General features: G+C 37.7%; 1 protein-coding gene across 1 annotated transcript in view; it reads right to left on the bottom strand.

Moving 5' to 3' along the window:
- Positions 1-636: 636 nt before the first annotated feature.
- HECA (hdc homolog, cell cycle regulator) overlaps positions 637-14,615 on the bottom strand; it is a 54,032-nt gene continuing 40,053 nt past the window's right edge. Inside the window, exons 3-4 of the mRNA XM_036768505.1 lie at positions 7,368-7,522; positions 637-4,478 (exon numbers count right to left, since the gene is read on the bottom strand). Of these exons, the coding sequence (XP_036624400.1) occupies positions 4,314-4,478; positions 7,368-7,522 (320 nt within the window). The 3' untranslated portion in view covers positions 637-4,313. The remainder of the gene's footprint in view (positions 4,479-7,367; positions 7,523-14,615) is intronic.

A 14,615-nucleotide genomic window follows, 5' to 3' on the forward strand; every position in this document is an offset into this window, starting at 1 on the left:
AAACCCTAGATCATGATATAATAGCACTAAAGATTTAAAGACTAGGTAACTAAATACCTTCTACTAATCACTACTTGCTTAACTTACCTTTAGCTTTACTTATCATTAGAGGAAAACCTTTCCTTTTCTGACATTTATCATGGAATTTTGTTGAAGATTACATTCCTAATAATCACAACCCCAGTGTCTAGAAACTCCAGATGAAGCATCCCTAACACACAGACTCACTGTAGTGAATTAGCAAGTAAAAAGCACTCTTGGAAACCAGAGGTAGAATAGAGAGAGGTCTCACAAACCCATTACCTTTCTTCCTATAAGATTCTAGACTGCTTTATGTGTTTCGTTGGGTTTGCTTAGGTGGCCAAGACATCTGAGGCAATTTGCTTCTTGAGGATAATACAACAAAAGGACTACAAGAAGCTTAATTACAGCTAAGTTCTCCTTTCTCTGCTTACAGTGAAACCACACACAATCAAGTTCTTTCATTACAGGATGGTTGTTACATGGACAGGGACCAAAAAACTGACAAAAAACCCAGAAACTCTTTTCTTCACACTTTTCTGATCAGATAACCTCCATTGCTCAAAATTCTCATGCCAAAGAAAAAAAGACAGCACATTCACAGAAGCAACAATGTGAGGTTTTTGCAACTTTATTACTTTTTAATACAGACGGATCACAAACAGAAATCCTCTTACACCACACACAACAGTACCATAACCAAACATTTCAGTTTCATCAACATTCATTTGCTATATACATTGTCTTTCCTTTGTGAAAGTGCAATCCAAGACATCTTGACAAGAAACCTTTACTGACAAGAACACATTTCTGAGCTGGTTTTAATGGTGCCCATCCACTATATCTTCTCTCCATTGCCTGGCAAGAATAACAGTCAGCAGTAAATGGAAATCAACTGGGTTAGGCAACATCCTGCTGCAGGTATCCACACACTGAACAGTAGTAGCACTCCCCTCCCCCTCCCAGTACCCCACCCTCCCTCTTCACCCTTCCACTTCCAATCAAAATGACTGAAGGAGCCAGTTGATTAGATAAAAGAGATATGTAAACTGTGAGTCACTGATCTAAGCACAGCAGAATCCAGATAATAATTGAAATGAGGCTCTTGGACTAAATGAAGGATTGATTTCTGCAGGTCAGTTATTTAGGTGGTCTGTCAAGTCCACATCAGTATATCTGTTAGTTCTAGTTATCCCAAAATTAATACATCCAAATAGACTAGACCACCACATAAAAACATCCCCCCTCTTAAATAGAGCTGTTAGTAAGTGCTGGAAATTAAAGAAGTTTTTTGGTTATGTTTGACGGTTGTCCTGTGTATGTTTGGGGGATTTGGAGGGGTGGGGTGAGGGGCAGAAAGTATTTAAAAAAAATAACATTGGTATTCCACTTGGCTACATGACATAACTTCTACCTCAAGGTAAGGACTGCAAGTAGAGTGGCAAAGGTTGGGCTGAAAAGAAAAAAAAGATCTGACATCAAAACCATTTTTTCACTGTACTGTGATTTACTAACGTATACAGATTTTTATGTGCTCATGATGCAACTATAAAAAACAAATAACAAAGGCCAAATGTTAAAGAAAAGAAGCAAAGTCATCTTGAAAGTAATAGTTGCACTTAAAAGATGTTTCACTATAGAATGTCATCCTTCTCTACCTTCCCAAGAAATACAAACCGTATTTTCAGATAATTCATGTCCCTTAGTGCTTTTTCTTTCCTCCCCATACCCTGCCTCCATAACCCTCTCACTCACCCCCTAAAAGGGTCATCTTTAGTGGACATATTTCTTATTCTTATCAACATTCTAGTCAATGAAAAATAAGTCAGGCAACTTACTCATGAGAAAGTTAAGGAAAATTAGTTCAGTTGGTTGGCAAGATATTTACCAACATGCTGCTGTATCCCAGTTTTATTTTATACTCCAAAACAGCAGAATTTCCTTTTAGGCAACAAGAGACAACTTGAAGGCCAATAGTATCTTTAAGATTCTAGAACAGTAGAACGTATTATCTTTTTGCCAAAAAGATAATAAATACATAAATTTGCCTACAAATAGACAATCCATAGCACCCTGATTTCTTCACAGTGCCTTGCATATAAATGTTTAATAAATTTGTTGACTTGAATGGATTTCATTTTTAAAATAAAAGAGATTTTATCCAATTATAGTAAAAACTTGCCATATTGTTTTTCAAAGGTCTGGAAAAAAGAAAACATAAAGGAAAAAACATGGTTTTAGGGAGAATTTACTTAATATGTCCCACAGGAATATTATAAGCAGGTTTCACTGTAAACTCTTTGTTGGGAAAAGAAGTGCAGAAACTTTACTCTTTAGTCTCTGAAACAATGTCCAAATGGTACTCTTAAGACAGAGAAGTTCTTTGAAAATATTAGGTTTCTGCACCTGATGCACTCAACATTAAAACTGTTCACAATTATAACTCTTTGTCTCTTAAAGACAAATATTCACAGTCTGCTCTCCATAAATGTCTTTTGGTTCAATCAAATATTGGCAGACTAAGTACAGTCTTTGGCCTCTCACAAGCATTTCAAGTATTTTCCCCATAGTGAAACATTTTTCAGACCACCAAACTGGCTAAGCAAAACACATTTGGAATCAAACGGAGCTGATAGATAAAGAGCATTGAATAATGCCTTTGATCCTCCGATGCTGCTGCCTTTCCACTTAGTATCAAACATTGTGGTACATCTGCAACTCACCGGCAGTAAAGCCTCAAAAATGTTAAATGAAAACCCACACTTGGTTCCTCTGGGAATATAAAACTGGTATGAATTAAGCAATACAAAATGTTCAAATAAGCCCTGACTGTAGTTTCCAATCAAGTGTGTGACAAGTGTATGTTCTTTGGGAATATTTACCTCAACACACCTGAAATGACCAAATCACTAAGGTCATACTTGAAATTAGCGAATTTTTTTTGTTTTGAAAAAGCACATTCTACATCAAAATCTACAGTTTTTGAAAGGGAGGGAAGGGGCTGTGGTTCCTTCTAAAGTCACTAACAAGGCTTTTATAATGAATTAGGAATCTTCAATGGAAATCTGCATCTTAGAAAGACAAAAAGCCAACTTTCTAAATGCTTAATATTTCTCTAGTAAAGCCAAAGAGGTATTGCAAAAATCCTTAGAAGAATAACATTTTAGTGTATACCTCTTGTTAATAGCAATAACTTCCCCACGTGAAAGGATAAACCCCAAATAGAAATATTAGCCCTTTTTTCTTTAACATCCTTTAAATATACCCTCTCCCACCCTGAATCTGGTCAAATACATCATTTTAGAAGGCTCAGCATTAACTAGGCAAGACATGGCCGTAAGTGACTTTCAGAAAGTATGGCACTGACTCCTTATGAAGCTCACCAGCACTTTTAAGGATCATGGCTGTGAAGTTCACCTGCAAAACACCAGATGCCACCACTAGCCTGCAGCTGGTACAAACCTATATTTGTCAAGATAACACTACTGGTAAATTTCCCAACTTAAAAGCCGAGAATTTTAACCATACAGCTCTGCAGTCCTGCCTTCCTGAACCAGGGTGCATCAAGACAAGCCATTTAATATGCTCTGCAGGTCATGAGAAAAGCTTGCCTAAAAATATTTGCTCCACAAACAGCTTCAAACAGATGTTTCATAACTTGGAACTTAATTCTGGTAGGAGTCACTTGACCTGACTGCTAAACTACAATACTGATGGAAACAGTGCACCAGGGCCACTTCCAAATGATCTGTCAGTGAAGGTAAATTCCATGTCAATGTTTACTGCAAAGCACTATGCCAAGATGTAGACTCAAACACTGTTTTGCCTCCTGGCATAGATTTACATTCACATGTCACATAGTTTCCCCAAACCCCTGGGAAAATCTGAAAATAGATCAGCTGGAACATCATTTTAGTAAGGGCTTCTTCCCACCTCCTCAAACTGCTGGACTCTACCATGTGATCAGTACCCACACCATCCCTTCCCTAAACTCTCCCCACCCTCCCTGCCATCTTTTACCTTAAAGCTCTATCAAAGACAATCAGTGATGGTGATCCCCCTCCCCCAAACTCACAAGGTTACTCACTAGGGCTCAGGCCCTGACCACTAACTGAACACTTAGGTGTCAAGGGAGGGTCCAGGGTCGGTCCCCAGTTTTAGTAACATCCACATACAAAGAAATTCTTCTTCAAATTAGAAAAGAAACCAATGTCAACAGAGTGTTTCCTATAAAAGATATGTAATAAAGTAGTAATACCCATAAAATAGCTATTACTAAAGCAAAGCTTTCGTCAATAAGCCTCCAGAACTTTAAAAGAAGAAAATGGCTTCACGAAGTGGTAGTCTAGGTTCCCACAATGTGGGCACTGCTGGACATTACTGTATTCTGAGAAATACTGCATTCCAATCCGTACATCTATGACTGGCTTTCCACAGTGCTTACAGTTCAGTCGGGCCTGTAAAGGCAAAGAGAAAGACGTGTAAATAGAAGCTTTCTGTGTTCTTCCGTTCCATAAAAAAATAAAAATTAAAATAAATTGCAAGTGCTAGGTAAGTGTGACCCACAAAACTACATGAGCAAACAGCTAAGCTAAGCTTACTTCCTCTGGAATGGAGGATATATACATTACCCATTCCTCACCCCCAAAAAACCACACAGGATATGAGAAATGAGTCATTCAATTCTAGAGAGTTTCATATTTGTATTTTTTTTTTTATATTTTTAATGACTAAAGGGAAAATTAAGTTCTCCCAGTTTCTTTTCTGGTGGCATACAATGCTGCTTGTTTTCAAAAACACAGAATGGAATTGTGGGAATGGCAGAGTCAAACGTTGGACAAGGTGCTATATTTGGGAGTCAAGAAGACCTAGGTTCAAATACCACCTAAGACACTTACACAAACTGTGTGACTTTGGGTAAATCATTCAATCTTTCTGTGCTTGTTTCCTCTTTTGTAAAATAATGACTTTTGAAATCTCTAAGTAAAAATCTATGATCCTATGACTATAAAGCTCTTAAATGAAAGAAAGATTGAAGCAACTTATCTGAATAATCTAGGACCTACAAGTAACCTTCATGTAAGTATCTCAATAATGAAGACCTTCAATGAGGTGGACTCATAGTAAAAATGTTCATTGGCAAAAGCAAACAAAATAGATAGCCTGCCATAGCACTAATGTAACCATCTTTAAGACTAAACTTCCTGCAAACATACCCACACCTCTGGATATTATTGAAAGAAAGGTTCTAAGAAAATGTTTCTATTTGTCCCTCTTCTTGTTTTTCATTCTCTCCCAAAATGTTATGGCTGTTTTTAAAAAATGCTTCACTTATAGGATGACTACCCTTCGCTTCACAAGTTAATAATGTACGAGGTTAGTAGAGTTTTCACGTAAAAGAGCTAATTAATAAGTGTAACAGTTTGGTAATTAGCTATTTTTCCTCCTCATTGGGGAAAAAGAAAAGGAAAATCTGAGTTTAAATTCTAATTATAAAAGCTATTAAGCTATGACCAGCAGGGGCAACCTGAAGCTGTCATCTGTGGACTTAGGTTTTTAGCCTAAAAATCCCATTACCTTTCAGTAGGTTTAGTAGCCTGGGGTCGTAGAATGAGCTCTTCTGAGAGCTGAGTTCTAATCCTTGCTTGGCCATAAACCAGTGATACGGCTTCTATGACCAGTTTATGTAACTGAGCAAATAAGTTTCCCTCAACAGATTTCAGTTTCCTCATGTATAAAATGAAGGGGTTGGACTAAATGGAATCTAAGATTCCTCCCAACTCCAAAATTCCATGAGAAGGATAAAATTTTTTTTTTATTTCTTTAAAGGATACAAACAAATCTTCATTTCCTTTATCTCTCTCAATTCATAATTAGCCTTAAACTATTCCAAGCAGATGGCTACAATGGGATTTGAAACTTGGTTCTCTAACTCCATATTTATTGTTCTTCCCATTTACCACATTGGCTCAATGTACCCTTTAATTTCCTTAAACTTTAGTTTCACCTCTAAAAAGAGCTAGTGATTCCTTCCTTTCTCAACTAATAGAGAGTTGTTGTGAGGAAAGTACTATAAAAATATACTACAAGAACTAATACTACACCAAGATATTTCTTGAATAACCTTTAAGTCAAAAAGCCAGGCAGACTGTTAGATCCTGAGGATATAAAGACAAAAATGAAACAATTCCAGGCCTCAGGGGGTTTGCATCTTCTTAGGGGAGTCAACATATACATAAGTTTTTATGAAATAGACAAAGAGTTTAAACAGGATAGGAATTAACAGGTGAGGGAAACAGAAAAGGTCTCATGGAGAATGTGTCACTTGAGCAGAGTTTTTCAGGAAACAAGGAGTTCTAAAAAGGGGAAGAGAAGTGAGAGTGCATTCCAGCACTAGATTATTAAATTAATAATACTAAGTACAATCCGAGTGTCTATGATTATAGAGAAGCTGCAACATCTAATTCCTTTGAGTTTTTTAATAATATGCTCATCTACTAGGAATAGTTTAAGATTAATTAATTAGTTAGTTATGCCTGGTAACAGAGGAATTAGGCTCTCTATGACCTTTCCAGATTTCTTACAGACCCCTGATTCTAAGGTTACTGTGGCTTCCTAGAGAAAACTCAGTAGAATCACTACCTCAGACCTCTTAAACTATTTATTTTAGGGTTAAAGTTCATCTGAGAAAAGAGTTTATCTCTCATGCTTCTCACAAACCTCTGAACTTTAGATTTAAGCTGAAGATCTTGCCAAGCTGGAACTCCCACAGATGTATGAGTCTATATTTTGATGAACAATTAACAGTAAAGGCATTTTCTTTTCAAAATCATTTGATTTCTTAGAGGAATGAGATTTGGTAATTAGTAAAAGGTTATGCAAAGTTACTTTAAAGAAAAGTTATATCTTGTATTTTATACGAAAATAAAACTTCTTTGTTTCCATTAAGTGGTAACTACTTGAAGACTGCTAATTAAATAGCAATTGCTTATTTTTTTTCAAAAAGCATTAGAAATTAGCAGAGATATTTCTAAGCAATCCAATCAAAAATTGTTATGAATTATTTAAATTTATTCTGCCATAGAAATCTTTCCCTCTTCTCTGTAGGCTAGCGAATTGAAGGATTTCCCATAGGCATCAGAAACACACTGGAATGATTAGTATAAACTTCCTTGTCTCTTGGAAAATGTGAAAGCACCATCTTGCAAACTACTGAAGCTAATTCCTTGAATAGCAGAAACTAAAAAGATTCAAATGGATACAGTAATGCTACAGAGGCATGTACAGCTGACAGAGGAAACAGAAAACTGATGCAACTTGTTGCTCTGTTCAAGAGGGATACCAACCTGACAACATGGAGAGGCTGCCAGAATGTCATAGGTGTACATGGTGCCCAGCTGGTGCCAGCTTCCATCCCATCGAGACTTACACTTGATGCAGATTATTTTATGAACCCCCTCTAAGCAGTCTACACACACAGCATACAGATGCATAAGCCTCCCTGTAAATAAAAAATAAACAATTCTGAAGGCATTTATATCCTAAAGATTTTTTTTTCTCTTACAAAATGCAAAGCATTGCTCTCCTTTGTTCACCAACCAGCTATGGAGCAGATTCCTAAACATTAGACTTCATGGATTCAGGTAAAGATAAAATCAAAATATATTATACGCATCATGCGCTCCAAGAATGTCTTCTTGTTACTGGACAGTGAGCCGACAACCACATCAGCAAGCCACATGCTTTGAGCAGGTACACAAAGTTAGGTTGGTTTTTCTCAATAGTGATGATGGGTTTAGGCTAAGCTAAGAACAGGCATTTCTAGGATAAGAACTTCAGTTTAGGGTTACTCACCTTCTCTGCAGAAAATTAACTTGACCATATAAAAAACCCAAAACCTTGGATTCACTGGTCTAAGCAACTAAACTGAAATAGAGTGGCACAGTGGACAAAGTGCTGGACTTAAGAGTCAGGAAAACCTGTGTTCAAATTCTCTCTAAAACTAACACTTATATGACCATAAAAAAGTCCCTTGACCTCCCTGAACCTCAGTCTCCTCATCTGTCAAATGAGGATAATAATACCAATAGTACCTACTTTGCAGAGTTTTCATGTAGTGCTTTGGAGTTTGCAAAGTACTTTTCATGATTATCTCATTTTATCCTTACCAACAATCCTGTAAGGTAAATATCATTTACAAAGGGTAGTGGTCTAAGACTTCCCCAGTCATCAATGATCTAGGTGTTGCCCTACACTGAGATGTACTGCTGTAAAAAAGGCCAACATTTGCTTTTGTACTCTTGGTCTAAATGCTAGCCTAGGGCCCAGAAGTTGTGGTGCAATCAACAAAACTCCTTATTGGGCATTCCCTTCTATACATTTTCTTCTTTCCTGATATAATTTTTAAGGATTCATGGAATCAATCGACAAGCATTTATTAAGTGTCTACTATATTTCAAGCACTGTTCTGGGTGCTGGGAATAAGGTTCATAGATTTAGAGCTAGAAGAGACCTTAGAAACCCTCTGGAACCATCCTCTCACATTTTACAGGTGAGGAAAACTGAGGCCCATGTTTTTTCATTGTAAACCTTAATTCAGTTTTTCTTCTGCATGCTTTCTCCCTCTTCAATCCTAAATTTTAACTATTCAATTAGACCCTTTTGATGAATATAGCACTCTACATAAATGAGCACATCTGCATGGTAATGAATAATCTTGATTTTAATGAGACTTCCTACATTTCAATCAATACATGTAGTCTGTATGCACTGTCAAGACCCATATCAATAAGAGAAAGATATATGTATGACCTAATACATATAGGAGTAAGAAAAAAAAGTTCTTATTAAGGTCTTACTTTCAAGGGACTGGCTTTCTCATATGATAAAATAATCTAGATCTCTGCTATTACACTGTCATCTGCATCACAGGTAAAACAGTGATAGGATAAATATCTTCCTAGTAATTGGTATTAGAGAGCCAGGGTCCAAGACCCATTTGGCTTGATCCTGAATTACTTAGCATAGCAGGCAGTGTAGCGAATGGCAAAATGCCAACATCCCATGTGCCTACGTTAAATAATCCGAGAAAAACCAATCAAACAAAAAGCATTTATTAAGAACATATATTCTAACAGGTGAGACATAAATAATTAGATACACAAGAGACACAGAGCTCATCAAAGAAATCTCAGAGGAAAGACAGAGCCTGGCAGACACATCAAAAAAAGCTTCTTGTAGAAAGTGGGGTTTCAGGCGAGACTTGAAGGTAGGAAAACCCTGCAGTAGAGATGATGAGGGACAGCATTTCAGGATTATGGAACAGCCATGTTTAAAAGAATTGAGATGAGAGATGGAGTGTCAAATGAAGAACAAGTAGGCCGGTGTATCAAGAGCACAGAATAAATGGAGGAGAATAAAGTGCAAGATCGTAAAGGTAGAAATGGGCCAGACCGTGAAGGCTTTAAATATCAAGTCCTTTAAAAAGGACCTTATTTTTGATCCTAGAAGTAATGGAGAGCCACTGACATTGACTAATCTGGGGGCAGGGGTGGGTGGAGAGGGTGGGTGACATGTACATGCCTTGGCTTTAGGAAAATCACTTTGGCAGGTGAGTGGAGGAAGAAATTGGAGCAGAGAGAGAGTTTAGGGAGGAAGTTCAATTAGAAGGCTATTTCAGTAATGATAAGGGACTAAACTAGGATGGTGACTGTAGGAGTGGAAAAAAGTAGATGTATAGAAGAGTTAAGTAAGCTCTAGCTTTAGACAGAATATGTGGGACAAGTGAGATAAGAGTCTGGGAAACTATGGTTTCAAACCTGGGTGACTCAGAGAATAGTAAGTAGTTCCCTCCATAGTAAATAGGGAAAATCAGAAGAGGGAAGTGTTTTGAGGGAAAGACAATGACTTCCGTTTTGGACATGCTGATGTCTACATTTATTGGCTAAAGGACATCCAGTTTGTGATGTCCGAAAGGCAGCTGGTCACAGAGGTCTATAGCTCAGGATAAAGTAGGACTAGATAATATGGATCTAGGAATCACTGTATAAAGATGATAATTGAACCCGAGAGAGCTGATGATATTCCCGGCAGTCTAGAGCAAAAAAAGAAAAGGGCCCAGCACAGAGACTTGGGGGATATTGTTAGTGGGTGGGCCACTGCAAAAGAGAGTCAGACAGGTAGGAGGAAAACCTAGATAAGAGAGTATCCAGGAAGAGAGGGTGACCAACAACGTCACACGCCACACAGAAGTCAAGAATGATGAGAACTGAGAAAAAGTCATTAGATTTGGCAACTGGAGAAAGGAATTTCAATTGGAGGGCTAGGTTGAAAGCCAAACTGCAGAGAATTCAGAAGAGATTTAGAAAAGAAGGCTTTCTCAAGGAGTTTAGTTGAGAAGAGAAAGAGAGATGGAATGGCAGCAAGAACGGCCAGATCAAGAGAAGGTTTTTTTAAGGATGTGGAGGCACCATGGACATTTTTGTAGGCAGCAGGAAAGAAGCCAGGAGATAAAAGACTGAAGATAACAGAAAGAGTAGGCATGATAGTGGGAACAATCTGCTAGAAAAAGAGGGGATATGATCAAGGACTCATGGAGGGTTTGCCTTGTCCACTTCTTCAGAGACAAGAGTTAAGGGGAAGACATCTGAGTCATTGTGAAATGAAGGGGAAAGATCCATGAAGATGCTTATGTGACATTAATTTTAGGCACTACGGCACAATTTTGGTAATTTGCTACTATTCTCCAATTAATTTCCTACTATTCTCCAATTAATCACTAGTGGAGAAACTCTTCCAAAGCTGATTTAACTTTCTTTAAATAAATGAATAAACAAACAAATAAATAAATTGAATGAATGAATGAAAGGCTAAGTTAAATTTTTTATTCTAAGGAGCACATGTAGAAATTTCTTTCTTAAGAAGACAACACCCTCCCTCCCCCAAAAAAGAAGGCAACAATACTAGGACAAATTCTGCTTTCAGTCTCTATGTACAAAAAGATACTTTGATTTGCTAAAGTGTTTTTGAAAGTTTAGTTTAATTCAGTGGAAAAAATATGAGATTTGGAGTCAGAGGACCTAAATCTAAATCCTAGCTCTAGATAAACTAGTTGTGTGATTTTGGGCAAGTTATTTTACCTTCTTGGTTTCTGTTTCTCAATTTGTAAAATGAAGGAGTGAGACCAGAAATCTTCAAGGTGCCTTTGAGATCTGATATTATTTGATCCCAATAAGTCTGACCAATAAAGTAATAAACTAAGAACATTTCTGCTCCTGATTTCTTGCAGTTCAATCTTCTAAATGTGCCTCAAAATCAAATAACTCTACATATTCATAGATAGGTATACACATACATATATATGAATATACACACATACACAAATATCTGTTCAAAGAAAAATTCCAGATATGGATCTTTCTCAAACCTAAGAAGCCTGGACTGTCTCCCATCAACTACAGTGAGTATACTACAAGTTTTCACTTTGTTAATTATTATTTAACCAGTGATTACTTTTCTATTATATTTGTGATTATTTTTCTATCATATTTGTAACCAATTATTATATTAGGATTGAGGGGTTTCCTTTCTATTTCCTCATTCAGGGACCAGATCCCTGTAGATAAGACAGTCTCTGAAGGGCATTGTTAATAGATGAGATTGCCCAAATCCTCCTGATACGTATTCTGCAATCTTAGGCAAGACCCCACTCAACTAGAAGACCTTACAAACAGAATCAATTCTTGGTTATTAATTAATCTTGCTCTCACAGTCCTGCTATCATGGTCTAGGTTAACCCAGCTTATGAAGGAAAAAACCGACCAAAGTGGTCTGGGTAGAGATGGATTCCTTTTTCTAAACTGTGGGAGGCAGCTCAGTCTCATGATCAAGCCACATTCTCAGGAGGAGCTGAAGACTTTTAGCCCACCTCCTTATTAGTATGTCTACCCCCCTCATTAATTGCTCACCAATCAAAGTTGATTTTCACACGTTAGGGGTACCTTCTTTTCCAAAGGTATTTAATCATTTAAAGATCTCCATAGTTTGGTCTTTGGTTACCAAAAGAAATTGATGACTATCAATTTATTATGAACTAGTCTAATTAAACTGATTCTCAGACTTTTCATTCATCTCAGCTGTTAAAAGGAAAAAGAATTTCATGGACATCTTACAGAATGGGGAGGGTCCAGGGAGACTATGTTGTGGAATAAATAATTTCTAAAATGAACAAAATTCCCCAGAGATACCTATTACCGACTCATGGTGAAAAAAAAAAAATCACTGTCCAAAGTTCCAAATTCCCTATATCTAATTTGGGAACATGCCTTTTTTTCCTCTTTGAAGCAATAAACTTACTTTTATGTACTAGGCTCATAAAAGCTACAAAGCGGCTAAACTCACCTCCTTACTGTTACAACCCTTCATGCCTATTAAGTGAAGACACCATCCTACTTTGGATAAGTGAATGCAGGATCTTAAAGGAATCTTTGTTGAGGTAAAATTGCCCAGTCTTCTTAAATAAACATTACAAGAGCAACTCTCGCATCACTAGGAAGAACTACTGGGGGGCAGCTAGGTGGCACAGTGAGTAGAGCACCGGCCCTGGAGTCAGGAGGACCTGAGTTCAAATCTGCCCTCAGACACTTGACACATGTACTAGCTATGTGACCTTGGGCAAATCACTTAACCCCAACTGCCCTGCCCCCCCCACCACCACCAAAAAGGGAGAGCTACTGGATTAAAATTTGCTGTTTGGGGCCTAGAATCTTCTGATAAAGAAGTGAACCTAGGAGGTCTCTAATGTTTCTGACAGTGGAGTGCTTACTTGAAGACTCATCATGATAGGTTAAGCAGAAGGAAGGGTTAACTAATAAGGCAAATGCTGAAGGTTCTAGGAGGTGGTGGTCACTCCAGGGGAGCAAACTTCAGAATTCTGAGCCATATCCCCATCCTAACCAGAAAGGCTTATAGGATTCAGGGAAGGGCATGTGCTAGCAGTCTCTAGTCACGCTTCTTTCCTCTAGTCCACAGAGGGCTACCACTCCAAGTCTTTTCTCTCCCTTCCTGATTATGGATGACCATGAGCATTCCAAGTACATGCCCCAGGGCTCCAGAGAGGCAGTCATATCAGGAAGCAAACCTGGCAGCTAGAAGGCACAGTTGTAATAGCACTGGACCTGGAGGTAGGTAAAATTAAGTCTGAGTCTTGCCTCAAACATTTGGGGCTGGGCAAATCAGTTAACCTTTCTGAGCCTCATCTCAACTTCCTCATCCTCATTTCTCATCCCAATTAATCTCACTCAATTTCCTGGTCTATAAAATGGCAATAATGATAGCACTTTCCTCTAAGAACTGCTCTTAGGGTTGAATGAGAGAACACGTAAAGAGCTTTGAAAATCTTCACACTTTTATAAATGAAAGTTATTGCTATTCATAACAGCTTGATCCTAAGTCCCTGATGGTCAACAGCATGTCAAGCTCTTTAGACAGCAGGAAGGGCTGTGTCAGAAGGCAACAGACTTCTCTATCAATCCATGATTGTTTAGGAGATGTTTAGTAACTCTGGCCTAGAAAAAGTCTCCAAATTTGCAGCCAGGTTGTGGAATACTCTGAGCAGAATAAGTACTCAAGAGTGTTTCAAATTTCTAGAAGCTACAGTTGGTATTCCAAGTGCACTTCGCACACTCTCTTAGGGATTCATGAACTTGTTTTTTAAAAACATATTTTGATAACTTTTTCTATAAATTTGGTTTCCTTTTTATTCCTATGCATTTTATTTTCTGCATTTAAAATACATTATTCTGAGAAGGGGTCCATGTGCTTCACCAGACTGCCCAAGGGGGTCTATGACACAAAAAAGCTAAGAATCCCAACTCTTAAGGGAAAATGTCCAAAGAGTTGGAAAAGGAATGTATGTTCCTTTCCTGAAGAAATAAAGAAGGTCCTCATTGGGGACAACAAAAGAACATGTTTCTCAAAGTCAGGACACAGATGGGAGCTGAGTTGGAGGTGAAGGGTGTAGAAGGGGAGGGGTGTAGAAAGGAAGGGGGAGAGGAAAGGACGAGTATTTCAATAAAGCAAAATTAATTCAAGCTTTTGAAAACAATGCAGCTTAGAACAAAAGAATACTTATTTTGTGTTAGAATTTCAAAGTATCTTAAAGCATACCATAAGAATACGGTGGTAAATGAAAGGATTTACATTAGCATCCTAGAATTACAATCTCATGGAAGTTAGAGGCCATCCTCCCAAAAAATGGTAACACTTGTGCTACTGGTAAGTTTGTGGGCACTACACTTAAGTCTGACATTTGAACAATGTTATCATAATTAGCTAACCTACTTTAAAGTCCTTGTGGTTCACTAATAACACCTTCATTTTTCATAAACAGGTCTTGAAAAGGTTAAATGCCTGCAAAGAGCAGGCACTTCATATGTAATTGAATCTATTCAATAGCCAGTGAATTATGTCTTCCAACTGCCTCTCTGAACCCAAGTGTCCTTGCCCCCAGGGTTCTATATTTTCCTCTTATACGCAACAACCACCTTAGTGAGCTCATGAACCTTGATAACTTTAGCCACCAACCTGATACAGAT

This window comes from Trichosurus vulpecula, chromosome 7 (genome assembly GCF_011100635.1).
Source record: "Trichosurus vulpecula isolate mTriVul1 chromosome 7, mTriVul1.pri, whole genome shotgun sequence".
Classification (NCBI taxonomy): Eukaryota; Metazoa; Chordata; class Mammalia; order Diprotodontia; family Phalangeridae; genus Trichosurus; species Trichosurus vulpecula.